The 13,621-nt window shown below is 41.5% G+C and overlaps 1 protein-coding gene across 1 annotated transcript; it reads right to left on the bottom strand.

The window, feature by feature from the left end:
- Positions 1-35: 35 nt before the first annotated feature.
- LOC117272363 (uncharacterized) lies at positions 36-1,189 on the bottom strand. The gene has a single exon (XM_033651258.2). It carries the CDS (start codon positions 1,058-1,060, stop codon positions 161-163), a length of 900 nt encoding a protein of 299 aa, XP_033507149.1. The 5' UTR covers positions 1,061-1,189; the 3' UTR covers positions 36-160.
- Positions 1,190-13,621: the final 12,432 nt, after the last annotated feature.

The raw sequence follows: 13,621 nt of genomic DNA, 5'->3' as shown, positions 1-13,621 counted from the left end.
AATCAGGCCGTCTGTGGCAACAGCTACAGCTCACAGCATGACCATCATGTGCCAGGGTTCAGATCTGTGCCAGGGTTCAGATTTGTGCCATCCCATAATGACTCCTTCAGACAAACACAAACACACACACACACACACACACACATACAGTGGTAGTCCCTCACGTGGGCTTGAGGTAGTTATAGAGGGCACTGAGTCCTCCTTGCAGCACCTCTTTTATAGGCTTGAGGAGGGGGTTGTGGATAATATGAAGTCCTTTATCCAGCGGGTGGCAGGCTAACCTCCCAAGCTTGCTCAGTAGGTACATTTCCATTGGCACACTTTGCAGGTCATTGAAGTCAACATTGAGGAGTTCTAAAGACTCCAGGAAGCACAGCGTCTTAGGCAGTGTGTGGATACTGTTTCCCTCCACAATAAGGATCTTCAGGTTAACCAAGTCCTGGATCTGGTCCGCGATGGTCTCCAGACGGTTGCAAGCCAGGTGGAGGAAGACCAGGCCCTTCATGCTGTAGACGCAGGTGGGGATGTGAACAATGCGGTTGTGGCTAAGATTGAGTTTAGTTAGATTATGCATGGTGGCCAAGCTGCCAGGGAGGCCTGTGATCTGGTTGTTGGCCAGGCTGAGTACCTCTAGGCACGTGCAGGAGCCCAGCTCCTCTGGGACCTCTCTTAGACGATTACGACAGGCGAAGAGCACCCGCAGCTTCTTCAGTAGGCTGATTTCAGGCGGGAGGCTGGATAGATTGTTCCCCCACAAATTGAGGATCACCAGATTGTCCAGAGCGCCCAGGGCAGGGGGCAAAGAGCACAAGGAATTCATGGACAAGTTTAGCTTCTGCAGTTCTCGGAGCTCCCACAGCTCAGTGGGGGTCTCATCAAGCGCCCGCTGCGCCAGACTGAGGGTGCTGTAGCCAAAGTGCACTGTCGCGTGTCTGCGGATCCTCTCAGCAGCCGAGGACCGGCTGGGCTGGTCGTCTCTCCCGGCACTCGTCCTCCTTTGGCTAACTCTCACCTCATTCAGCTCCTTGTTGGAGAAACTGCGAGATTGCTTCCCACCCATCGTCCTCGCAGTACTGTTGTTTCTGTCACCTTTAATAAGATGTCAGCATGCGATTAGCTGAACAATGAGAGGATTGCTAAGGATAATGGCTGCTGATTGATCTCAAGGGTTCTTGAGCAAGCCACATGATCACTTCTACAGGTTACTGCAGAACTCCTGATCTTTGGCAGCAGTTGAATCCTGGCTGAGTTTTGCTCACCGAGTTGAGTTGCAGGCTGCTGTAACTGAGAACTATTGGGGCTCGTGGTTTGTGTCTCTCAGATCAACTGCCTGTCTTACTGGGTTTCATACCCCAGCTGGTCCTGTCACTTCACATGTCCACAGATAGCACCCTGCTCCCCACCCACTACCAGAGGGCAGAGCTGGGGATAGGATGCTGTGTGAGCTCAATCAGATGAGGTCACTGCCATGATCTCACAGTGTAACACACAGAAATACATTGGTGCTCAGTAATGCTGCCACACGTGGTGCAAATTATTCTGTTAGCTACACCTGCTATCTTGTAGTGTATTACATTTTGCACTTAAAATAACTCAGATATTCAGCATACCATCTCTGACTGACCATAAGCTCTTTTCACTTTTGTTTTTTTCACGTCGCCCCTTGTGCCTTTGTGCATGATCTCTTGTCTCAACTTAAATATGGCACCAAGCCGACAGCCGCCGTGAAAACACTGAATCATCTCTCAAAAAAGTAACAGTTCTTAAAGGTATTAGTGGAACCTTATGCACAGACATGCGCTGGTTTAATCTCAAGAGCAAAAAGGACATGGAACATTCCAGTGTGTTCCTAGAAAACTCTGCTGCTATTCAAAATCTCATTCATGTGGCCCAGAGGGGAGAATCCTTCTTCATGTAAAAGCATACACTGTGGTGCATTTACATTTTTAAATTTGTCTTTCCCCCCAGCAACTTACACACTGAGGGAAAAAGTTCTTCATGCTTTCTCTCTAAAGAGTTCTTTAAGTATCTTCGTGTGTTCACTGAAAGCTATTTGTTCCACTTCCTTTCAAAATGTCAAATTAGAAAAAAAGATTCAAATATTATAATTTTCCAGTATTTACCTTGAGTCGTCTGCCTAATTAGCTCATAGCTGCAGGGCAGTGGAGATATCCCATCGTGCCATCTGTTGAGACGCAGGTTAGTCAGTGTGTCACAGACAAACACATTCACTCCTAGAGGCACTTGAGGGAATCCATTCAAGGTACTTGTACTTCACATGGGTATTTCCATGTCATGCTACTTTATACTTATATTCTACTACAATTCAGAGTGAGATATAATCTATTTTACTGCACTACATTTATTTGACAGCTTTAGTAACTTAGATTAAGATTTTACAGACAAAACATGATGAGTTTATGTTGCACAAGTAAAAATTAAATTACCCAGCACCATATAAGATTATTATATTGACCAACTACAACAGCAAAATGTTGCTTACATGTTAATGCAGCAGCATTTTAAGGCGTGTGTGTGATTTATCCTTCAAGGATTTATACTTAGGGATTATTCCTGGCTCCATATGAGCAGAGGAAATCTCCGCTTGTTGCTAGGCTAGTTTATACAATATACAATGCCATAGGCCTTTTGCTAATAGCGTTAGCATGCTATATTTGTCTGGAAAACGTGTTTAGTATAAGGCAGTTGTTTTGCCAGTGAACCGTGTGAGTTGTAATGGAGCCAAATTTTGTAACGTTACCTTTGTTAAATGTTGCTGTTGTCCCTGGTTTCATGTGAGAAGAGGGAAAGTTCTCTAGTTGCTAGGTTAATTTATACAATTTAAAATGTCATAGGCTTGTGCTAATGACGTTAGCATGTTGTATTTGTGGGGAAAATGTGTCCAGCAAAAGACAAGTGCTTTGTCTGTGAATGCTGCGAATTATAGTGATGCCAATTTGTGTACGTGTGTTTGACATTGTCTCTATTAAGCCATGTTTAGTGTGTGTTTTAGATGTGTTTTGAATCAACTAAACTTTACAGCACTTCACAGCCAAGTGTGCTAGCTTAGCTAACAGGCTGCTAACTAGCTAACAGGCTATTTCCTTCAAATCAGTTGCCTCTGTTAATTGTCAAGTGAGATGAATATGATTAGAAAGTAATGTTAGTTATCTGAGTAACTAACATTACTTTATAATCATATTCATCTCACTTGACAATGGAAGTAGCCTTTTTCACAAAACATGCCATGTACCTGCAGGTCCCGTTTTTGTCAAGGTAATGTTGAACAAAATGTTGCAGGTGGTTTCTATCAGGTTTCTATCCATCTGTTAAGAAACGCACTTCATCATATAATTTAAAGATCTGGTCAAATGTTAGCTTTGTAGCGATATTATTAGCAATAAGCTAAAATCAGTTAGCCAAAAAAAAGATATGTTCACCTTTCTTTGTATTGGATGGATGTTTATTGTGGTGGTTGTGCCACTGTTTTTTGAGCTGCAGACCTTGCATACCGCTTTCCTCTTCATCAGCAATATAATCCTTGAATCCAAATTTTCATATTTTTGGACTAGGCCCTTCCATAATAGCTGCCTCATGCGTTAGCCTATGCTGGTCTGGCACATCCTAATAGGCCAAGTTTGCACACATTGCACTAGAAATTACTCAATCGTGTTTCAAAAACTCAAAAAAACAAAACATAACTTAATAATTTGAAGGAAATTGTAAATATTTAACTAAAAAAGTCAAGTCCTTACAATTCATCCATCTCAAGTCTCAGTCAAGTCTCAAATCATGAAGACTAAGTCAAAGCCAAGTTGAGTCTTCTATTAATGTTAGTCAAGCAGGTCTCAAGTCCTCAAATTTTCCACTTGATTCTGACTCTAGTCAAGTCATGTAACTCAAGTCCCCAACCTCTGCTAGTTGGGTCAGTATATTGTCCAATGTCACCAAAATGAGAAGTTGTATGTGGCTAATTGTAATTCCTAGTTCATTACTGTCACCTAGATCATTTACCAATTTAGCAGATGTCACAAACATTCATATTGGCTAAACAACAAAATAATTGTTCAGAGATTTGAATTTTTTTGAGAGAGAGAGTGAGAAAATTAAGAGTGTGAAAAACTGTACGTGATATTTTTCATGCCGGGCTTTTACTCGTAATGGAATATTTTCTTATTGTAGTGTTGTTACTTTTGCTTCATACTTTCTCCATTTCATATAACCTGCTTGTCTTTGGACTGAAGGAGGAAACTAAAGTGTCTGGAGGAAACCCACGCGGTCAGAGGAGAACATGCATACTTCACATTATAAGACCCTCGCTGGCCTGGTTTAAACTCAGGTCCTTCCTGCTGTGAGGCAACAGGGCTAAACACATAGTGAAGTCAAGTCTTTTAGCTTCAAGTCTTTTTTTTCACCCCATAGGGTTTTAAAATCTATACCGCATATGACACTCTCTCATACGGGATCCATTCAGATTTTTAGAAAAATCACATGAAGAGGAAGATAATATGACAAACTTCAGAAAGAGAAACAGAGGAGAGGTTAGACTTACAGGACAGGACAGCATGTACAGTACAGCATGTACACAGAGCTGTTGTGCCAATCATAACACAGGTCTCGGTAACATTTTACTGTAACCCTGTTAATGGGTGATTATTCAACTATCGTGATTTTCCGCCCCTGTCAGAAATAAGAAAAACAAAAACACTTTTTTTTTTTTTATTTCTTATTGTTGTCACATTGAAAAGGAACATACAGAAAATAAAATGTAAGATCAGTCATTGTTTTTATTATATAATATGTGCACTTATATGTGGGTGATTTGCTATATTTCTTTTGTCCCTGAGCCAATTGTTATCCATTCAATCCTGCATAATAATTTTAAATTTAATATTGATCTAATATAAGCTTCAAATAGAAATGACACATAAATGCACATCTTAATGAAATGCATTATGTGTTGTAAGATATTATAGTGTTTTTTTTAAAATGTCCTCTTTTTTCATAAAAAGAACCCCTGTCCTTTGAGGTTATTGTCATTCATTTCCATCACTTTGTTTATTGTGATGGAAAAGACATATAGTAATGTAAATTACCATGCCAGTGTTATCAGTAGTGTAGTGGAGGGATATGCAGGTATACAGGGTATACTCACCTATCACCCAAAAAACCATTGGAATATACACCAGTCAGCCAAAACATTAAAACCACTGGTGGGTGAAGTGAATAAAATTGACCATCTTGTTACAGTGCAATGTTCTGTTGGGAAACACTGGGTCCTGGCATCCATGTGGATGCTACTTGATGCCAACCTAGCAAAGTCGACAGTGGTAAAAATATGGGTCCCTCAAGAAAAAGGTTGGGTACCACTGCTATAAATAACACAATGTAGTTATAAGAGGACATGAGGGCATTTTGTATTCATGTACAGTTACTATTATAACTTATATGAAGACATATTTAGTATTATTACAAGAGGGTTATATTATATTGTCATTCATTATCTGTTTATACACCAGCACATAGTTATGGATGCTTCACAGGAGGAGTTTTGTAAATTGTAAAACTACATTTAAGTAAAATTGAATCTCTTAAATTGACTTTTGTTTCTCAAAACAAACCCTGTTTTCCTTTGTATCTTTTTTATAGCACCCATCATTTTCTAAGAGGTGTCGCTCAAGTGATTAACAAGATTTTTGCAACAGGAGAGGTCCACATTCACGAGCCGTGAACACGTTATATAAACGTTACGGGTGTAAATGGGACCTTGGACTTGATCCACTTTCCTCGACAGCCTCTCAGAGTCTGACCAGGACTTAGAGTGGCCTTAGTCATCATTCTTCTCCCAGTCCAGTAATCAAAGTACTTGGATGACAGTTAGCAGTGATATCCAACTCTGGGGACTTGGTGGCTGTGCTATGAGCACAGCTACATCAGCACTTATGAATGACAGGTTGAATCATGTGTTTGCTGAATTGGACACTGGAGATAGGGCTGTTGCGGTGCATTGCCCGCGCTCATCTGAGCATTTTTTAGTAAATTGTAACACCTTGTTATCACAGTAACTTTGTGTAGAAGCTGATTTCTGTCTGACATTTCATCACAAAGTCTTTAAACAGAGCCCTCAGATTTTAGGAGCACATCTGTGCTGCTGTTCTTGTGTATATGTGTGCCACAGCTAATTTCACAAACAGCAGGATTGCTATACCCTGCCATCCTCTATTTACATGAAAAATGACATCTCAGCTGTAACTGTCAGACCCCAATTGCAAACACACCCCCGGAGTGGCAACACGAGGCTCAGTACACAACACACGCTGTCAAATATGCAGGAAACCCATGGCTTCATATGCATATCCCTCATTATGGGTTAACTGTAGCATCGCAATACCTGGAAGAGGCTGAGATGGATGGACAGATGGAGGGAGGGGGTGGGATGGAAGCTAGATAGGTAGGTGGATGAATGGACAGAGCGAATAATGCTCATTTCTGTGACAGAGAGATGTCATCATGACATACTTCTCCATAACACACCGTCGCCTAGCACTTCGTCATAATCCCATGTGGCATGAATCTTCATTAAATGCTCCTTTTTTATCCCGTGCATGCTTTTTTTTCCAAGAGAATCTTCCTTTCTACCAGAGGAACAGATGTGTGGAAACAGCTTGAGATTTAAATTACAAGAAAATGGGATTTACCATTCCTCTCGCATTCGCACAACACCTTAATACAGAGTCCCATTAGCACCAAATGAGGATGAGTTATTCACTCGGAGAACAGTTATACCCTCCAGTCCTCAGGGTGACAAAAATGATCTCATTTGAGAAAGCTCATCTGGTTATGTGGCACAATAATGACTCTGGATGAGCTACCTTTAGAGACTCAAGTTCAAGATATATACCATTATTACTTGTTCATTACTGTGGAGGCTTTTGGCGATGACAGATGATATATGGCCTTGCTGCCACAGAATCTGCCGTGGGTGTGTCTCTCCTGTTGAAATGTAAGGAGTACCTGCCAAGACCTGAGGCTCTTTAGAGTCTATATTGCAGACACATTACTCCCTGAAGCCAGCACTCTTATTGGAGAATATGTTCCCTCTTTAGACAGAATACGAGACAAGATCAAGTCTAAGAGACAAGAAATATGCATTTTGCAAACCTATTGAGTATTCCAGACAAAATTAGCACCCTGAAATGGGGGAGAGCATGTGAATAGGGGTGGAGGGTAGACGAGCCACCTGAGAAGATAATCGTCTATTATTCAGCAGGTGCAGATGTGAATATTCACACCACTGGACACTTTCCACTTTCCATTTGTGCACGCGTACGCATCCCCACAGCTAATGGAGTCTGTGGAAGCGGTTGGCATTTCAGTCAAAAAATCGAGGATATGTCACACATTTGAATTGCCATCTGGAAATTGGCTGCAGCAGTGCTCTGCCCAAACCTCCAGGTGACACAAAGGATCTAGTCAGCAATGCAAATTAGCGGGGAGGATATTTGAGGGAGTGTCCAACAAGCCTGCTCGGAGGCTGAGTACGAGGCCAAGAACATTTCATTTCAGTGTTTCAAATGTTCATTTATTTACCAGATTGGACACACTGAGACTGCCCCCGGCTGCTTGTGCAAATTGCTGCCATGAAAATGACTATATATCAAGGCAATGTTAATATATTCAAGCTTCCTTTAAAGATATATTGGTGCTTAAAGAGCACAAACACAAATTCACAGCCATTCTACATCTTCTCAGAATATTTTTCATCTCCTTATCAACTCTATGAAGCACCTCCACTGAGTATCTTGTAATCTCCTAATCTCTCTCCCCAGGCCACACGCCCAGGTATCTGTAGTTATATCTGTAGTGAAGCATCCAGATTCATCTTTAGATAAACTGGGACAACATGATGAATAGATAATAAAGGCACCCAGGGGAGAGCACTATCCGGGTTAACTCCGCCGCATAGAGATACCATTTGTAATGATGGCTGGAATCAACAGGGAAGTGCAGTGGGCAAAGCTAACTGGGCTCCAAAGTGACCAAATCAGTCCCAACTTTGCTGATGCAGCAGATGGGGAGTACAAACCAATTGTGGCTGTGACAACAACAAGCGGGGTGATAAAGTACCGCCGAGCAGCCTATCTGGGTCTCACCTGCTCACTGCCACTCCTACAGGCCGCTGAGTGCTAAACAAAAACACAGCGTACTGTGAGCACAGTTGCAGAGTAATCATGATTAGATAAACTGTCAGTGCTTTGGATGGCAATGAGATTGATTGATTTATTTGGTCGGGCCCTGACCTCGTCACTCCCTGAGAGCTCAGCAGAGACCCAGGAGTGACAGTAATGAACTTCTCCTCCAGAGCTGCATCAGATACAGAGGCTGATGGCAGCTAATATGTGAGGCATCTAAGTGTGTGTGGGCCGGGCAATAGCCACCATGTGCCTGAGGAAGGCAGAGTAGTGTCCGGTGAAACTTCAGTAGCCTTAACAAAGTATCTCCAACCGTTATAATAATAATAAGGTTAAGTGGGATGAATCAAAATAATATAAAATATAAAACATTCAAATCAAAGCATCTGCCCAATTAAATAGTTAAACCTAAAAGTTTGTTCTTTACCTTTGTAGTACTTTAACAATAAAATAAGATTAAAAAAGAACTCAAGGTCCACTTACTTGCTTTTTTGGGAGCGTTCAGTCAGAATCAAATATGGGTACACATCATAGACTGTATAAAAATAGGTACACATACAAGGAATTTGATTCCATTTTTTTAGGCTCTCAATGCACTCACACAGATGGCAAAGGCTTAAAACAATGACAACATGCTGAACAAGGTAAACATTTGACTACTACGTACAGATATAAGCTAAATATATTTTAAGTATCTTTATATAAACATAAAAAAACAACACAATGAAATCTGTAAATTGTAATACAGTAGTGTAATGGTGCAAATAGGAAATAATTCCTATAATACATTGCTTTATGGACCTGAGTTAGATGGATTTGATAGTATATAGATTCTTTAGATTCATACTGACAAAAATTGTATTTGCATGTTAAATATGTTCATTTAATTATAAAGGAAAAAATATATAATATACAGGTAAAGTAGATGCTTGGTATCACACAGGGATTGTTCCTGACATTATGTGACTGGTGTTAAGTGTTCATCGACCTGTGGGGAAAAAAAACTGTTCCTACGTCTGGTTGTTTAACTGTACCGTACTCTATAGTGCCCACCAGAGGGGAAAAGCTGAAACAGGCTGTGTCCAACATTTTTGGCTCAATTTTCAGAAATTCATTTCAGTGGATGGAGTCTGGTCATTTGACATGGAGACGGCTGAGTTATCATCATGTGCCCTACGTTTGAAGAATAAATAGAATGTTTTTACTCTAAAACTATGTTAATTTTTGAGAATATTTGATGCAACCTGGCAGAGTATCTTGGTAGTTTTCAGACAGACTTTGTTGGGCGAAAGAGCGGCAACACACTGATATAATAATACTCAGGGAATGTCAAAGGTTAAAAGTGCCATCTGCTGGCTGTTTACTGTAGGAGTGAAAAAACAAACAAAAAGAACAACTGCTGAACAACCTCAAAACACTATGCAGTGAATAAGATTGAAAACATAAAAGGTCAGCAAAAATGTTATGGGCTACAGTCAGACACAAGGATAGGGTAATGTTGTGCTTTTTTATTTTGCTAGATAACTGTAGATTAATTACGCATAATTAGCCATTTTGTTAGCATTTAGTTAGCATAACATGAGCTAGCACCTTTGTCAAGATGATGGTGTAGTTGACATTTGGCTTGTAGATCTAAAGATCATGTAAACTGGACACTTGCGCCAAACACCAGCTAGGCGCCAACATCAGTGACCAAAAAGGGGTGGCAAACTGTGAGGATCAAGGTCCTTTGACTATTGTTTCTCCTAATTTGTAAGGATTGATAAATTAACTAACTTCAGTTTTGTAACACAGACTATTGCTCCTTTGCCTCTGCCAAAAGCCTCTGTTCAAATAAGAATTGGTCTTTTGTGTGTACTTTATGCATTTCTCATGATGAACGATTGCTGGATGACAAATGACTGGTGATAGAAATGGACAGCAAGCTACATACCAACTTTCGCACATACTAGCAAGCCAACTTTCATAGAGGCCAAACAGTGGAACTTCCAGGTCCGTCATGCGATGCCATTGGGCCTATAAAAAGGCTTTCTCCCATAGACTTACTAGACCTCTGTAATCAGTAGATACATTTTTTAGAGGGTCACACCCTCCGCGAAAGGACTTGCTCCACCATTGCGATTTGATCCATTCAGTCCAATATCATTTAGAAAGTCTAGAGGACCAGCAAGATTGATCATTTTATCTCTATTCAAGTTAGCGGAGTGCTAAACTGTAAATATGCCGCTCGGCCAGCACAACATGAGCCAAATGGCTCATGAAAGTCTGTAGTGCGCTTGCTCTATGGACCCAAGATCTGGTTATTTTTTCACTGGGGAAGTTGAGCTTTTTAGCTTCATGTGCCACTGAGCAGCTCTCAAAGCAATGAATAAGGCCTGGCCGTGAACACTGTTAAACTGCCCCAGAATGCAGTTCCCTTAGACTTAACTCGCATTGTGTCATTGCCAAGGTCATGCCTCCTTTCAGGTGTAAGAAACAAGGAGAGAAACAAGAAAATGCAGAAATCTGTTGTGTAGTGGGTTAACCAAGGCTTTCACACTGAGATTTGAGGCAAAGAAAACATGAATGTTCACTGCCAGTGTGGTAAACTAAATCATGCTACTGATGGATAGCTAGCTTGAGTGGGAGGCTGCTGCATTACAGTCATATTGTAGTATAGCATAGTATAGTGGCAGCCCAGAATGAACCCTTGTGGTACTCCCTTGAGGACTTGCAGTACCTCATAGGATGCAGCCTCTAATTTAATAGCTTGGATTCTGTCTGTGAGATAGTTTGCAAACCACCCAAGTGCATCCTCAGACAAAATACTATCTGTAAGACGCCTGATTAAAATATTGTGGTCAACAGTATCAAAAGCCTTAGAGAGCTCTCTAGAAAGAGAAAGACAACCCTGCTTGTTTATGATATATGACACTCTATATCTTTAGACCAGGGATACTCAGCTTGCTTTGCTCAGGAGCCACTTATGCAAAATGACAGGCCTGCAAAGGTCAGGTCAGTTGTACGCATTTTTAGGATTTGAGGATATTTGAGGCTTAGCACCAACCTCTGTCAGAGGTCCAGGGAATCCTTCCTTGGCACTTGATAGCTTGATAAACAAGCTCTGTTGTGCTTTTTATGCACCCTGGAACCTTATTTACATTAAAAGTACATAAAATGTATTTACATTGTAAATTAGAAAATGGTTTTGGGGGGCCGTCCAGCACCCTATCACTCACTAACCCCTTTTCCACCAAATTTGCTCTGTTTCTTGAACTGGTTTCATTCAAGATTCTTGGGACCTTGGTGCTATCTTGAGAACCAGCCCATGTTTCTGCCAGTATTGATCAGAAACATTGTAACCAAAGATACGTCATCACTGGAGGGCTTTGTACAATGCATAACAGAAATAAACAGTAGTAGCAAGATGGCAGATTGCATTGATTACTTGCAAACTTTTGTTTCGTTATTATATGTTCTCAGCCAAAAACAAGCATGGGACAACTATTAATGACACAATGGCAAACCCATTTTTTTTCAGTTATTTCTCTGTAACTTCTCAGTTGTTGCCTTCATCCTTCATCTTTCAAACCTGTAGAGTACAACACGTCCATCGCTATCGTCATTCATCACACTTCAGGTTGAAGATAAACCTGCTGTTTTTTGCCTTCACTTGGGAACCGACTTTTCGACTTCAAAAACAATTCACTTTTAACTGAAATGCTCTGAACAGTACCAAATTAGGAACCTGTTCCATACCGGTGGAAAACACCCAACTGAGGAGAGTGTAGCATTAACTTCAGGACAAGTTCCCAAAGTCCAGACAGCCATAATCCACAACACAGAAGGGACACTCAGTTTGGATCACGCCGTATGGCTGCATGTATGATGCACGACCAGCTAATGGAGACTTGAACTAATTTGGCGCAAACATGATTGTTACTTCCAAAAGCCACGCTGACGTATCCTGATTCCAGACCACTTAATTGTTGCCCACATCTCAGCTCCTTTAGGCAATTCAAAAAGTAAATGAAGTAGCAATTTGGTCTAATTATGATAATCACAAAGCACCATGATCAGACTGATAGTTGAGCTTGGTAATGGAAGCAGCAACAGTTTGCATTACAGGGTTAGCAAACTAGCCAGTGAGCAGTGCAGCAGCAGGACAGCAGAGGAAAGAGGGGAGGGAGCACTTGCAGTTTCGACGGGCAGTCCTATTGCAAAGGGTGTGTTATGTGTGTGTAGCAGGTGGGTTACTTGAACTATAGGCTTTGGTGGTGTGTCAGGTGTGTTGGAGAAACTTCTATTACAAAGTTTTAATTCTGACCACAAGTGACAGCACAGTTTCATCACGAGTTTCATCACTGATGATTTCTCTGCTCATGTCACCAGAACTTGAAACAATAGGATCTGACAAGCTCTGTTCTAGAAATTAGGATGCTTGCCAGGCCATCACTGCCAGCAAGCCATAAATGTTTCATGTGGTGCTGATATGGTAATCATTGGATCCCTACAATGACACCTTGTGAGAGTTGGATAACGATGGCTGTCTTTCAGGCCTGTGTGACTCTGGATTCAGTCCAACAGCTGAGGCACAGCCTGAAGTGTGAATGTGACAGTTTAAAAGGCCGCGCTGCATCCAGTAGGTAGATAAAAGTCTCAAAGATGAGCGAGGTAAAGGTGCAACGGGTGTCCTCCAGGCACATTCAGACATGCCGCCTCTCCGGCTTAAGATGCTAAACAAATACATTCCTCTGAGTTAAATATGCATTGCGTTTCATGAGGTTTTGCGAGTGGGTCCAGGTGCCCGTTGGTGGCACAGGCCCAGCTGGAGGATGTGGCTGACTCGCTCCACTGGCGCTCAGGCTGGCATACTAACAGAGCCAGGGGTGCTTTCACAGTGAGTTGAAAGAGGCTGGCGCCGGTGCCACACACGTGGGGTTCAGAAACACGAGCTCCAGCTGCATGTCCACTAGCTCGCATAGCTAAAGAAATTAGAGTCTGGAAATTTGAAGTGAATTTCTCAACCTGCAACATGATTCGTGACAGGAATATTGATCTCATGACATTCACAATCACGCACCTTAATCACACCGCCCTCTTGATGCACGCAAGATTCCGTGAGATTAATTGTTGGGGTGAAAAAAAAGAAATTTTCCAATCACCAGGGATGAAGCAATAAAAGGCCAACATGTCTAAAAGAGCTTAATGTATTATTTCTCTGAGGCTTGTGTAAGCCTTTTATTAAAGTGAAACAATCTTGTCAGACACCTGTTGTTCTTGCTGGGGGTATTTATTGTTGGCCTATGTCAGCACACTGTAATCCCTGGCTAGAACATGGCTGTATTACCAGTGTGACCTATTCTTGGTCGTCATAATTTCCTCTGTGTGTGTGTGCGTGTGTGTGTGTGTGTGAGAGATTGGAAGAGGGAGAGGCAGAGAAAGTGACA

This window comes from Epinephelus lanceolatus, chromosome 12, assembly GCF_041903045.1.
Source record: "Epinephelus lanceolatus isolate andai-2023 chromosome 12, ASM4190304v1, whole genome shotgun sequence".
Taxonomy (NCBI): domain Eukaryota; kingdom Metazoa; phylum Chordata; class Actinopteri; order Perciformes; family Serranidae; genus Epinephelus; species Epinephelus lanceolatus.
The sequence above is the reverse complement of the archived record's forward strand: the minus strand, read 5'-3'. Positions and strand labels throughout refer to the sequence as shown.